The sequence below is a fragment of the Rhinolophus hipposideros genome, assembly GCF_964194185.1.
Source record: "Rhinolophus hipposideros genome assembly, chromosome: 9".
Lineage (NCBI taxonomy): Eukaryota > Metazoa > Chordata > Mammalia > Chiroptera > Rhinolophidae > Rhinolophus > Rhinolophus hipposideros.
This window is the reverse complement of record NC_138055.1, coordinates 92,957,019-92,971,030: the sequence shown is the minus strand read 5'-3', so window position 1 is coordinate 92,971,030 and position 14,012 is coordinate 92,957,019. Positions and strand designations below refer to the sequence as shown.

Below are 14,012 nucleotides of genomic sequence, written 5' to 3'. Positions count from 1 at the left end.
TTTTCCCCTGTGGTGGTCTCTCCTGGAGACCAAGGTCGCAGGCCACTCGGGCAGGTGTGTCGCTCCCTCCTTCCCCTGGTTTGTCCGGGCTCTTTTGTTGCTGTAGGCGGGGCCACCACCGCCGGCAGGAACCGAGGGCGCCTGGCTCTGGTGGGAGAAGGGAGGGGGGCGGGGGAGGGGTCGCGGTGCCGGCCAGCGGAGACAGAGGCCTCCGGTGGGGTGGGGCGGGGGGCTTCCCCTTGGCCCAGGGTCGGGGGACACGCTGAGCCTGTGTCTCGGGGCCCAGGTGCAGGCAGAGGGATGGTTGTCCCCTGGGCTCGGTCCCGATGTGCCAAGTACCGGGGACGGGGTCGGGGTCTGGGTCGGGGTTAGAGGTTAGGGGTTGGAGATGGTGTCGGGGTCAGGGTCAGATTCGGGGTCGGGGTCGGGGTGGGTGTGGGTGTGGGGTTGGGGTTGGGTTTGGTTTTGGGGTTGGGGTTAGAGTTGGGTTAGGGTTAGAGATGGGGTTGGGGTTGGGGTCCGGGTGGGGGTCGAGGTCGGGTTCGGGGTTGGGGTTAGGGTTAGGTTTAGGGTTAGGGTTAGGTTTGGTTTGCGGTTGGGGTTGGGTGATGGAAATACAAATGGTACAATCTCTTGAGAAGACTATCTTGCCAGATTCTTATGAAGCTAAGCATAGTGTCACCATGTAATGTACCAATTGTGCCCCAGTGTATTTGCCCAACTGGTGTGAAACCATACATCCATGTAAAAACAACTAAGAACATATATAAAGCAGACATAATCAAAGTGGCCAATACCTGGAAGGAAATAAGATAACTTTAATAAGTGAATGACAACCAAATGTGGTACAGTGGGTGGAGACACTTGAGGTACACATGGGCTACAGGCACAGGATAAGGACACATGTAAGTTAAGACAGGGGCTAGAGGAACGGTAAATGAAAACACTGGTTGTCTACAACTTTCCTCGGGATTCGGGAACGGGAAAGCGAAAAAAATTCCTGAGAATGGGTGAAAATTCCCGCCCAGAAACCCCAGCAATAAATAGGAAAAATGTCTAAGAGATACATTGTGAGTAGTACGTTTATTTCCCACTGTGGGTATTACTGGGTTCAAGGAGCCAAGTTTCCCAATTTCCCGACCAACTTTTCTCAGGATTCAGAAATGGGAAAGGGAAAAATATTCCTGAGAACGGGAGGGAATTCCCACCTGGAAACCCTACTGGGTCCTATGGTAGATCTATTTTTAGTTTTATAAGAAATCTCCATACTGATCTTATTTCAGCATAATCTTTTCTCATTCAATGTAGCTTCTCTTGAGACATTTTTGTTATCTAGTAGGTATAGAACATAAAATTTATGGATGGTTTCCATGTGTTTTATTCATTCATTTCTCTTATACTATTACAAGACTTACTACTTTACAATGGTATCTATGTGTTGAGGGTTCTGGTAAGTAATTATAGAATGGTTGGTTTTATACATACATGGTTTTATTAATGCATTAATGGCAAAAATGAGTACATATTTTTAAGATTATTCACTTGGATTATTACATGGTTTGGGTGATGTCAGCAGCATGGCAGCATGAGAGGCCCTGCAGTCTCTCTCCTTGAAGTTACAGTAAGCTGGACAGAACTGTAGTTGTCCAACTGTAGTTGACAACAAAGGACTCCCTGCTCAACACACAAACACTACTGGGCGATCCTTGTATTAACACATCTGAAGGTCAGCATATCTTAGTAAACAGGGGAAGGAAGGAAGGGGGAAGGATACAGTCTGGAGATCATGGCAGGTCCAGAGGACTCAGGAGCAGGGAAGGAGTCAAGAAACAGTGCACACACTCTGCAGCCCTAAGGACCAGAGGGCTAAAATCAACATTCTGGCCTGAGACACCAGCACATACAGTGGCTGAACCCGGTGACAGAGACAGAAACAGAACACAAGCAGCCACCATTGCAAGGCAAAAAAACAAAGCCCCAAATGGGTAGCTGTCTCCCTTCACCCTCCCAGAGAAGCGATCCCAGAAGACGTTGTAGCAGCAAAAGTGTCAGGTTACAGCACACAATCTTGGCATATCTGTGGTGGCTGAGACGTGAAAAGCCATCATTACTGGGAGGAAAACAAGGCCACAACTCATGGACCAGCCTTTCCCCAGCCATCGCAGTGGAGCACAACTGTGACACCTCAGATAGTGCAGCACTGCTGGCAGCATCTGGTTGTAGAAGGCAGTGTTGGGATCTCATGAACCTAGAGCCCCATCACACACCACATTAACCATTAACCATGAGGTTAGAGCCCTGAAACCAATGTGACCTGGTCACACAGGGGATGCCCACCTCCCCAGGGAATATGGGACATTTTCCCGGGCCTAGGAAACACCACCCCACAGAGACCCTGGAAGCCCCAGTAGTGCAGGTAAGAGAAAATAAAAACCTGGGCTTCAGCACCATCTGCTGAGAAACAAAAGAAAGACCTCTACTTGTCAATCTCCTAAAACAGAGAAGTGTCAAATACTTTTGTAAAAAGCAGATTTCATTCTTATAAATGCCTAAGCAGAGAAATAAACCATCAAATACCATGAATAACCAAAGTAACAAGATAGCTCAGAAAGAAAATAAAAGACCTCAGGTTGCCCTGGGTTTTGTGCTGAACTGACACAGGCCTGGCATTGGTGGTGGCCAGCCTCCATTGCCAGCATGGCTTTTCCCATGTGCCAGCACAGGCAGTGACCAACCATGATCGCTCTGTAGCTCCTACCAGGTATCCCAGGGCCAGTCACAGGCAGGAGCTGATCTTGGCCTGCATGGAAGTCCCGTCAAAGAAGCCCAGAACCAATACATCTGGTGGCCACCTACAGACAACAAGAGCATCACCCAATTAGACCCACAAGCAGCACACCAAAAGGGTGTTCTCGGCAGGCAACAGAGCCTGCTGGGGAAAATTTCACTCCATGGGGGTAGCCCCCACACAGCAATTTGTACACTGTGGTCATGACCAATTCTCACAGCCATTTAGATTGAGTGTCATGTCAAAAGCAATTAAGGTTCAACTGTAACAGGAGGGCACACACAACTCACACAAGGCACACTCCTGGAGCATTTGGACCAGGAGACCAGGGAGACTGTGCAACTGGGTCCCACAGAACAACTACTACCTAAAGCTACCCTGCCAAGACCAGGAGACATAGCAGCCCTACCTAACGCATAGAAACAAACACAGAGATGCAGCCAAAATGAGGAAACACAAACATGTCCCAAATAAAAGATCAGGAGAAAACTCCAGAAAAAGAACTAAACCAAACAGAGGCAAGCAATCGACCAGATACAGTTATAACGATATGTACGAAACTTAGCCAGAACTTCAAAGAGAGATAGTAAGCATAAAAAAGGACATAGAAATCATAAAAAAGAACCACTCAGAAATGAAGAATACAATAACTGAAATGAAGACTACACTAGAAGGAATCAGAAGCAGATTAGATGAAGCAAAGAACTGAATCAGTAACTTGGAAGACAAGGTAGCAGAAAACAGCCAATCAGAACAGCAAAAAGAAAAAAAATTAAATGAGAATAGTTTAAGAAGCCTCTGGTACAACATAAAGCAACATCAAGCAAAACAACATTCACATCATAGTAGTACCAGAAGGAGAGGAGAGAAAACAAGGGGTTGAGAAGCTATTTAAAGAAATAATAATAATGGAATACTTCCCAAACATGTCGAAAGAAATAAACATACAAGTCCAGAAAACCCAGAGTCCCAAACAAAATGAACCCAAAGAGGCCCACACCAAGACACATCATAATTAAAATGCCAAAGGTTAAAGACAAAGAGAGAATCCTAAAAGCAGCAAGAGAAAAGCAGTTAGTTACCTACAAGGAAGCTACCATAAGACTGTCAGCTGATTTCTCAACAGAAACTTTGAAGGCCAGAAGGAATTGACATGAAATATTCCAAGTGATGAAAAGCAAGGACCTACAAATAAGACTATTCTACCCAGTGAGGCTATCATTTGAAATCGAAAGAGAGATAAATAGCTTTTCAGAAAAGAAAAAGCTAAAGAAATTCATCACCACCAACAAGTATTACAAGAAATGTTAAAGGTGTTTCTTTAAGGAGAAGAAGGAGGGAAAAAAATGTAACTATGAATAATAAAATGGCAATAATCACTTCAAATGTAAATGGATTAAATGCTCCAATCAAAAGACATAGGGTATCTCCATGTATTAGAAAACAAGACCCATACATACATGTGCTGTCTACCAGAAATCTGCTCCAAATCGAAACACACACACAGACTGAAAGTAAAGGGATGGAAAAAGATATTACATGCAAATGTAAATGAACAAACAAAAAAGCTTGAGTAGCAATACTTGTACCAGAAAAAAATACACTTTAACATAAAGGCTATAATGAGAGACAAAGAAGGATATTTCATAGTGATAAAGGAATCAATCCAACAAGAGGATATAAACCCTGAAAACATTTATGCACCCAATATAGGAGCAGCTAAATACAAAAAGCAAACATTAACTCACATAAAGGACGGGATTGACTGTAATAGAGTCATAGTAGAAGACTTTAACATTCATTGACTTCAAAGGACAGATCTTCCAGATAGAAAACCAACAAGGAAATAGCAGCCTTAAATGACACATTAGACTAGATAGATATAATTGATATTTTAAGAGCATTTCACCCAAAGCAGCAGAATATACATTTCTTCCAAGTGTACGTTGCTCATTTTCCAAGATAGACCCCATACAAGGCCAAAACAAGTCTCAATATATTTAAGAAGACTGAAATCATATCATCTTCTCTGATCACAATGGTATAAAACTAGAAATGAATTATAAGAAAAATCTAAAATATGCAAACACATGGAGGCTAAATATGCCAGTAAACAATGAATGGGTTAACAATAAGATCAAGGGAGAAGTCAAAAGATATATTGAGACAATTGAAAATGCAAACACAATGACCCAAAATCTATGGGACATAGCAAAAGCATCCCTAAGAGGGAAAGTCATAGCAATACAGGCCTATCTCAACAAACAAATCAAATAAACAATCTAACCTTATGCCTAAAGGAACTACAAAAAAAACCCAAAACACAGCAAATAAAGCCCTAAGTGGAAAACGTGTTGGAGGTTCCTCAAAAAATTAAAAATAGAACTACCGTCATGACCCAGCAATTCCAGTTCTTAGTATTTATCTGAAAAAATCCAGAACACTAATTTGAAAAGATATTTGCACCTTTATGTTCACTGCAACATTATTTACAATAGCCAAGACATGGAAGAAACCTAAGTGCCCATCAATGGACAATTGGATAAAGATGTGGTACATACATACAATGGAATATTAATCAGCCATAAAAAAATGAAATCTTACCATTTGCAACAACATGCATGGACCTAGATGGTGTTATGCTAAGTGAAATAAGTAAACATAGAAAGACAAAGACTATATGATCTCACTTGTATGAGGAATCTAAAGAACAAAATAAACGAACAAAACAGAAACAGATTCATAGATACAGAGAACAAACTAATGGTTGCCAGACAGAAGGGGGTTTGGGTGTGTGTGAAAAAGGTGAAGGGATTAAGGAGTACAAATTGGTAGTTACAAAATAGTCACGGGGGTAAAGTACAGCATAGGGAATACAGTCAATAATATTGTAATAACGATGTATGGAGTTGGGTGGGTGGGACTTATGGGGGGATTAATTTGTAAATTACACAAATGTCTAATCACTATGCTGTACACCTGAAATTAACATAAAATAATATTAAATGTCAACTGTAATTGAAAATTAAAATAAAGAAAATGGAATAACATAAAAGGATCCTGATACCAAAATATTTGAGTACCGCTGGGTACCCTTTTGTATAAAAAAGGGAGAAAAATAAGAATATATCTTTGTACTAGTTTATATATGTATGAAGAAACTCAGAAAGGATAAACTAGTACCAGTGGTTAAGCAAAGATGGCAGGAAATGGGCAGATGGAAGACCTTTCACTGAATCTATCTTTCGTACTATTATTTTGGAGCTATGTATAACCTATTTAAAAAACTAAGTTAAAAAAAAAAAGAGCTATCAGTAGTAGGGGTCAGCACGTCAAATGACAGGAATGAAGTCAAGCTGAAAGGGGAGGGGCTACAAAGTATGTGTGGAGTGTCTGCCCTCCCCCACATCCAGAAATAACTGTCTCCAAGCAAAATATTACAGGATTCTTTTTTAAAGAAATAAAGAGACCCAGAGTTTCTAGTATGAGACTCCTCATCTTAAACTATTAACAGGCAATCATGCATCATCATTCAAAGTCTACAACAGGTAAGATAAACAGAAAAGCTAGCCCAGAAGAAACTGAATTCAGGAACTAATTTAAAATAATAATAATAAAAAAAATAACATGAAGTTAGGTACCCAAAGATATTGCAGTAGTTATTGGATCCACACTGCAAAGTGGATCTGATTGAAGAAGATGTTTTCTTTTTTCTTTTAATTTCAGGTGTACAAAACAATGCAATAGACATTTCACCCCTCACAAAGTGACAACCCCCTTCCCTCAATCTACTACCCCTCTAATATCGTATACAGCTGTTAACAGTTCTACTGACTCTATTCCCTATGCTGTGCTCCACTTCCCATGACTATGGATATATTAAATTATAGTTGACATTCAATATTATTCAGCTTCAGCTTCAGGGGTACAGGCAGTGGTCAGGCATCTACAGTCCGTGAAGTGGTCTCCCTAATAAGACAAGTGCCCATCTGACCCCTACAAAATCTTTACAACATTAATTATATTCCCCAAACTGTCTTTCATATCCCGGTGGCAATACTATGAATACTAATTTGATTTTTAATCCCCTCACCTTCTCCCTCATCCCCAATCCCCTCCCAACTATTATAACCACCATCAGTTTTTCCTCTATATCTCTGAGACTATTTCTGTTTAGTTTGCTCATTTATTTAGTTGATACTGTCAGTTTTCTAACAGTCATCTTAAAAGTATGACTACATATGCCACCTACATGTTCTTGGGGAAATTATATTCCTTTGTGTACATGGCACAGGGAAAAAGAATGTTTTAATCAGGTATAAATTCATTTCACTTATTACCTATGCGCTCCTGAGAACACTATTTAACTTCTGAGTTTCAGTTTCATCCAATATAACTTGGCTTACCTGTCTTACAGAGTTACTATAAGAATTTAATGTTATTGTTTTCCAATGTGACAATACATTCCCTCGCACTTAAGGAATGTTCTAAAAATGGGATTCTTGTTGCCCCCAATGCAGCAGAAAAGGACAACAGTGTGTTACCACAAAGTAGTTAAAAAAACAAAAACAAGTTGGTAGTTTCCAGACGTGTGTGTGTGTGGGGGAGGGATGGCTAGGAGAAATGGGTGGAAATTTTTTGTTGTTTTTTTAGTTTAAATAAATTAATGAAAAAAAAAGAAATCACAATGAAACATGCTTTAAGGTTAGCATCATTTAATGTATTGTCATTTTCACTTATAAACATACAATTTGCATATACAGGGAAAAATAGGTTCTGTGGGCACAATAGAATACTAGACAGGGAAGCAATCAGAAACAAAAATCAACTCTAGGGGGAAAAAACTGAACCGCATTCCATGCCTGTGTCTATATAAACTTGGGAAGGAGAACGAAAGATTCCACATGATCACAATTGATGTAGAAAATAATCTTAGGTCATTCTGTCTCAACTGCAGGAACTTCTCCATATGATCCAGACCTTGAGTACTGGTCTGGCCTGTTTCATGAATGATGATCTGAAACACAGCGACTGGTGTCTCCCTTCTCTTTACTATATAGTCCCTAAAGTTAACTAAATGAATTAAAAGAAGAGCTAAAAAACAATCAGATTGGAATGTGCACAATGCCATTGACAAACTTCTTCCAGGTACATTATTTTAAAGTACAAATGGAAGCAAACTACTCAAACCTGAACAAGTTGCTTCCAACTGATCTAACTTCTTGATTTAGGATGATCTAAGTGAAGCGATCAAAAAGTTGGCATCTATGGGAGACGGGACCAGGGAAATGAAATGTCTCAGCCCATCTTTATACCCACAATGCATTTCATATTAGGATCAAGTCCGCAGTGACAGTGATTTTTGAGGCTCAACTATGGCTGCCCATGGGGCTTGGCCCCACTGCAGACAGGGGGTTGGGGGCATATACATGTGCCCAAGCTTTAGTCCACCGCTCTCCCCCTTCAGTCAGAGGGCTGTCAAAGAAACACAGAGAGACTGTTTGCATCAAGGACATTTCACTGCCATAACTCAATACTCTGTGATTCTAGTAATTTCAAGCTCAAAATAAATGCCCCAATGCGACATTAAAAACTGTGCTTAATTTCTACAAGTAAAGCATACAACTTTAATAAATGATTACCATCTGAAAAAGCCCTTCTTATTACACAAGATGTAAAGTCACAAAAAGCAACATTTTTAACCATCAAAACTAGTGTTGTCATGCATCACATTTGGCAATTTTCTGCCATGTCAAAACACCCAAAGCGAGAAGTCAAGTATATTTCCTTTCAACTGGAAACAGATTCTCTCCAGTATCAAAAAATCCACTAGAATTGGCTAGGAAAACAGATCAACTGTCACCACAAAGTCTGTTTGACATCTGCTTTCATATGAAGATGTGTTTAAGTAAGCCTCAGAGATGGAGTCAGTTGACTAGTAAAACAAGAGAGTATGTATATAGCCAGCCATACAAAATAAAAACAGAATTTGGGCTACTAGGAGTGTATTTTATGGAAAATAGGGCTACCTGGAGTGTAGGAGTACGGACCTTCATCTTGCTACACTGCATTTGTGAAAGTACCTTTTTAAAGTATGCAGGACAGAAAACTGGAATAATTTGGAGCTTTAAAAATGCACATAGTTAAAGAAATAAGAAATAACAAAAATGCAGGACTGTGGGTTTTCCAGAGCTCACACATAATTGGGGCTCAAAATTAAATAGTTTAAGCTTCTCTAGGGCATTTGAGTTAGGAATGATAAGCAGGCTGGTGCCCTGGTCAAGTTGGGTGGTATCTTTAGCAGCTGATGCATGTCTTTAGGCCTCATTCCCCATCTACCCCCAGAATCTCCCCGACAGCCATGGTCCAACGAGCCCCCACCATGCCATCACCGAGGCTTCACACACCCCAGTACTTGAAAGGTAACCAGTGTCCCAGTGCTGTGCAGCACAGGACACCTGCTCTTTAACAGCCTTCAGGGGGATGGAAAAAGAGTCCTCTGTGCATGCAGTCCCTGCCAGGCCTGAGTAGTAACACGAACTATGACTCCCATTCTATTTTCCTTACCATTCTTTCAATATGACTTTCTTGAGAAGCAGAAAAATAAGCTATCAGTAGGCTAAGGTGGCAATAAAAATACTCCAAGCTGACACTAAAAGCACAGTGACTCTGAATAAAACAAATCTACCTCCACATACTTGTTTGTGTTTTACTTTCTTCAAGTTTTAAAAGATAAAGCCCTAAAACTTTGAGGTTCAAGTCAATTCCAAAGTTGGTGTTTTTTCCAAGGATTGCTACTAAAACCAAACAAGTAAGACCAAACAGAAAAAGGATCGTTTTAAAAGGAAGATTGGCCCACCCCCATCATCCTGAGCTGTCAGACTTGCTGGAGTCCTGCAAAGCCCCAGAGGTCCTGGGACTATCATGGGAAGTTCCCATGGCCTCAGGGAAGTTCCCCGCTGGCTTATCAGCTCAAAACTGAAGTAACATGCAGCTAGTTCTGGTCTGAGGTTTGAAAGTCTGATGTTAAACCAAAAGAAGCTGCTGTTTTTCTTGCCACAATCATGCACTCACTCACTCATACATCACCATATTACTAGCCTACCATTAAATACATTATCCCTTAAGCACTACACTTAACTCTAAAAAGAAAATGCCTTTCAAAACAGGTATGTTCAAATAAAGTATTTCAAGAGTTCCATAAGGAAACTATTGAAATGAGATCGTGCCCCAGAGTCCATGTTTTGGCTAAAAAAGCAGTCCAAAGCCTTCTCTGTGGTACTTATGTGGATTAGTTATAACTACCATGTTACTACTTTCAAAAGAACTATTGAAAACATTTATCACAAACTAAAATGCCCAGCAAATAATATTACTGCACAAGGGTATCAGAAGCTATGTGCATCCAGATTTCAAGGACTCTAGAAGACCCAGAACAGAGACCCCAAGGCCATGCCTGTGGCTGCTCCTGCCAGCATGCCCAGGGCCAGATCACTGTCGTTATCTTGATATAACCGCTCACGAATGATGACTTGGTTGGCAGGCTGCTGTCCATATAGTCCTAAAAAAAAGAAAAAAATGTATCTTTAAGGAGCAGTTTGTGAAGTCCAACTCAAAAAGATGGCTGACTCGCCTAGGACCCTTTCTGAGAGTAGTCAAGGTCATTGCTTTGCCTTCCTCCTCCTACGGCCTTGTCTTCTTCTGGAGAAGCGGTGGGGTGGCTACAGTGAGTATTCCACAGTTCTCCTCCACCACAGGCTAAGGTGACCAGACTTGCCCTAGTGAAAACACCTCTATTTCTAAGATGGCACTAAGAGAAAATCAAGATGTCAGCTTTTAAAGATCCAAAGTCCCAAACACTGAGTGAGCAGAATCCTAATGAAGCTGCAAACTCCAGTCTCCAATTTCCACTTGAGTTCTCTACATCATGCTTATCAGGATGACAGGAAGATAGGGGAGAGTAGGAAAGATACAGAGCATGCAGACAATGGGAGAATTCTCAACAAAAGCTAAAAATTGAGAAATCCAATTTAAAGCTAATTGGCTTCTCAGTATTTATGCAAACCATTTTTAAAATTCAACTTTAATTGTGCTAACATAACTTGCTTTTAATTATTTTTAATTAAAGTTTATTGGGGTGACAAGTGTTAGTAAAGTTACATAGATTTCAGGTGCACAATTCTTAATATTTAATCCTAAGTTTTTATGGGGAAAATATTTGTTAAGGGACAAACTTCTAAAAAGCAAATTTTTAAACAAAGTTAACATTTAATTTGCATAGTTAAAGTTTACAACTGGAAATGTATTGTTTGTTCTCTTCTATATGTCACGACTGTGTTGTCTAAGAGCTAACTAGCTTTTAAATTGCTCAAATATAAATAGTGTTAACTTTCTTCTTGACCTGCTATTCCTTTAACAACAGTTCAACTCTAGGAGAGCTAGAAACTAGCCCAATGGTAACGTGTACAGGTAGATGAAGAATGAAGTGAAACCAACAATGATAATAAAAGCTAACATTAACCTTGTTTCCCAGTCTAAGCATTTACAGTGGCAAAAGCATTTACACGCAGTGACTCACTTAATCCTCACAACAAACCTATGAGGTGAGTTTATTGTTACCCCCATCTTCCATCTTACAGATGAGCAAAAAGGGCAGCATGGGGAGTTAAGGGCAGAAAGAGCAAAGCCAGGCCCTCAGGCTACTATGCACTCACAACCACTAAAGCCTCAAATACGATGGCAAGAAAAATCAAAGCCACAGAGTAGGATAATGAGACCAAAACAAACTTCTAAGGACTGATCAAGTACAGGTAACAAACAGTGTTAGAAGCAAATGATTTTTTATGCAATGTTTAAATTTCAAAACTGATGAATTGTAGCATTCACTTTCACAGCTTCGAAATTTAAAAATTTCAAATTGGCAACTCCAACCAGTTAAATATGATACTGTAGGAACTGGTGAACTGACCTAATTAAAAGATCCCCTCAAAAATCTAACTCTGCATTCCCTCTGTAGGTCACACCCAGGGATCCCCTCATATGACCAGGACCTCACTCTCCTGCAGCTACTGCTTACCTCTGCCCCTACCAGGCAGCTAAGTTAGTGGGGATGTTTCTAATAATACTTATTGTAATTATCTAACTTAACTAAGCTTACATAAATGGTCAAAATGTGAAAGTGAAAAAGACACATACTGTTTGTATGACAACTAAATGAGGTACTTTAGGAAAGACTAAATAAAGGCAGGTAACTTTTACAAATTACGATCAGACCAAGAAATTGAGTAAATTATAAAAGATGGGGGAAGGGAGCTTAGAACCACAAAATCTAGAGGTCTGTTCTTGAGCTTGCCCTGGAAACTGCAGAACAATAATGTGTCATGAGTACTATCTCTACAAGACAGAAATGAGAACTCCAAGGGAGCTGACTCAAAGCGAAAGCCCTCAAGCCCACATCAAAAGACAGCTGAACAAATGTCCACTAAAGAGGGTGAGTAAAACAATACTTACTGTGCATATATAGCACTCTTTGTATTTTTCAAATTGGCTGACTGGCCACTAGTCCCACGCATATTAAATAGAAGGCCTTTAGCCAGCTCTGTGCATGAGGAGGATCTACAGATACTGGAAGGCAATCTGCATGAAACTGGCAAAGCACTGGGGTGTCTAACAAAGGCTCCTATCTGGTTATAAGCACAATGCTGCTCAGGGAAGAGCACAAGCCAACTCAGCCCTTCCACAATAAGTACACCTGCTGGTTGGTCACAACGCAAATAACAAATACCTACCGACATGACTCCCCTGCCGCAAGTATTCCGAGGTTCCCTGTGAGAATGCTATTTCTCTTTTTATGAAGAAAGTCAAGGGGAGGATGGAATCCAATTTACAGAAATTCCCTTTACAAGAACTATTGACTGCAGAACTTCTGCTGTTCTATAGGATAAGTAACAGCTGGGTTACCCTAGTCTGTGGCCTGGGAGCTGAATAAGAGGCTGGCTCTCTAAACATTAATGAATGCCAACTATAATTTTATATATATAATGTGATGGTTCAGTGTGAGGTCGGAGGGATAGTGGATGGGGGGAGGGGGGTGAACAGTGTGAGGGATATAAATGATGAACGTCTAAGTAGTACCTTGTCTTGTACACCTGAAACTAATGAATAAAAATAAAAAAAAAAGAGGCTGGCTCTCAAGGCATGGTTAGGTTAGAGCTTAAAAACTCACCACCAACCCCAAAATAAATGGGCAAAGAAAAATAATTCATAAAGGGAAAATCTAATTTGTAAACAATTATACAATGTTTATCTTTGCCAGTCATCATAGAAACATAAACCAAAGCAACTTGATGATTACATTTTAGACCTAATCGGGTTATTAAAACTTTTACAGCATAATAACAACAGGCAATCTTTATGGGACTACAGAAAAACCAGTATACTATTAACTCCTAGTGCCATTATAAATTGGTAAACTGTTCTGTGAATCAACTTGGTAAATGGTATCAAGACTTGTTGTAACATTGTCCTATGAAATGATATAAAGTCTGGATTTCCCTCAAAATAATCCAGAGGTGGAGAGAGGAGGTGAAAGAAGATTAGCCATAATGTGGTTGATAATCGTTGACGCTGGTAATGGGCAAATGATAATCATTATACTATTGTCCCTACTTTTATAAGTTTGAAAACTTACAATTTTGTAATGGTATAAAAAGAAACAAAAATATCTATGCCCCAATGACATGTTAATTTAATATACAGAAATAAGAAATTTATTCTATGAAATATTTGACAGGAATGAAAAAGAAAATGACTAGAGATGTCCAAGCAATACCTACAATAGCCAAAAAGGAAAAGAATAAGCAGCCAATACTTGAAGACTTAACTAATAATATATCACCCAATATAATAATAAATCATAAAAAATACTTATGAAGATTATGTAGCACCCTGGATAAAATATGTAAAATTAGAAAAAAATGCCAAAAATACAAGATTATAAAGATGAAAAATTTATTTTATATGGGGAAAGCAATTCAAACAAAGATGCCTGTGCTAGGCTCAGCCAATGGATAAATAATTCATTTTTTCACATCATTATTTTATTGGTTTTCAATTTGACATGAAAAAAAGTCAAGCAAGGCAGAATCCTTCATAGTCAATGCTAGTTGAAGGCTCCAGTCCAGGACGAACATTTGCTTATATCTCCACCCTGCCCAGGGGACAT

General features: G+C 39.8%; 1 protein-coding gene across 23 annotated transcripts in view; it reads right to left on the bottom strand.

Annotated features, from left to right (window-relative positions):
• Window positions 1-799: 799 nt before the first annotated feature.
• PLEKHB2 (pleckstrin homology domain containing B2) overlaps window positions 800-14,012 on the bottom strand; it is a 60,058-nt gene continuing 46,845 nt past the window's right edge. For 20 of the 23 annotated variants that reach the window (XM_081058722.1, XM_081058710.1, XM_081058704.1 and 17 more), the window contains one exon: window positions 7,487-10,349. In XM_081058722.1, the coding sequence (XP_080914848.1) occupies window positions 10,210-10,349 (140 nt within the window). In that variant the 3' untranslated portion in view covers window positions 7,487-10,209. Of the gene's footprint in view, window positions 2,853-7,486; window positions 10,350-14,012 lie in introns of those variants that run through there. The other 3 variants (XM_081058711.1, XM_081058700.1, XM_081058716.1) reach the window with 2 other exon arrangements.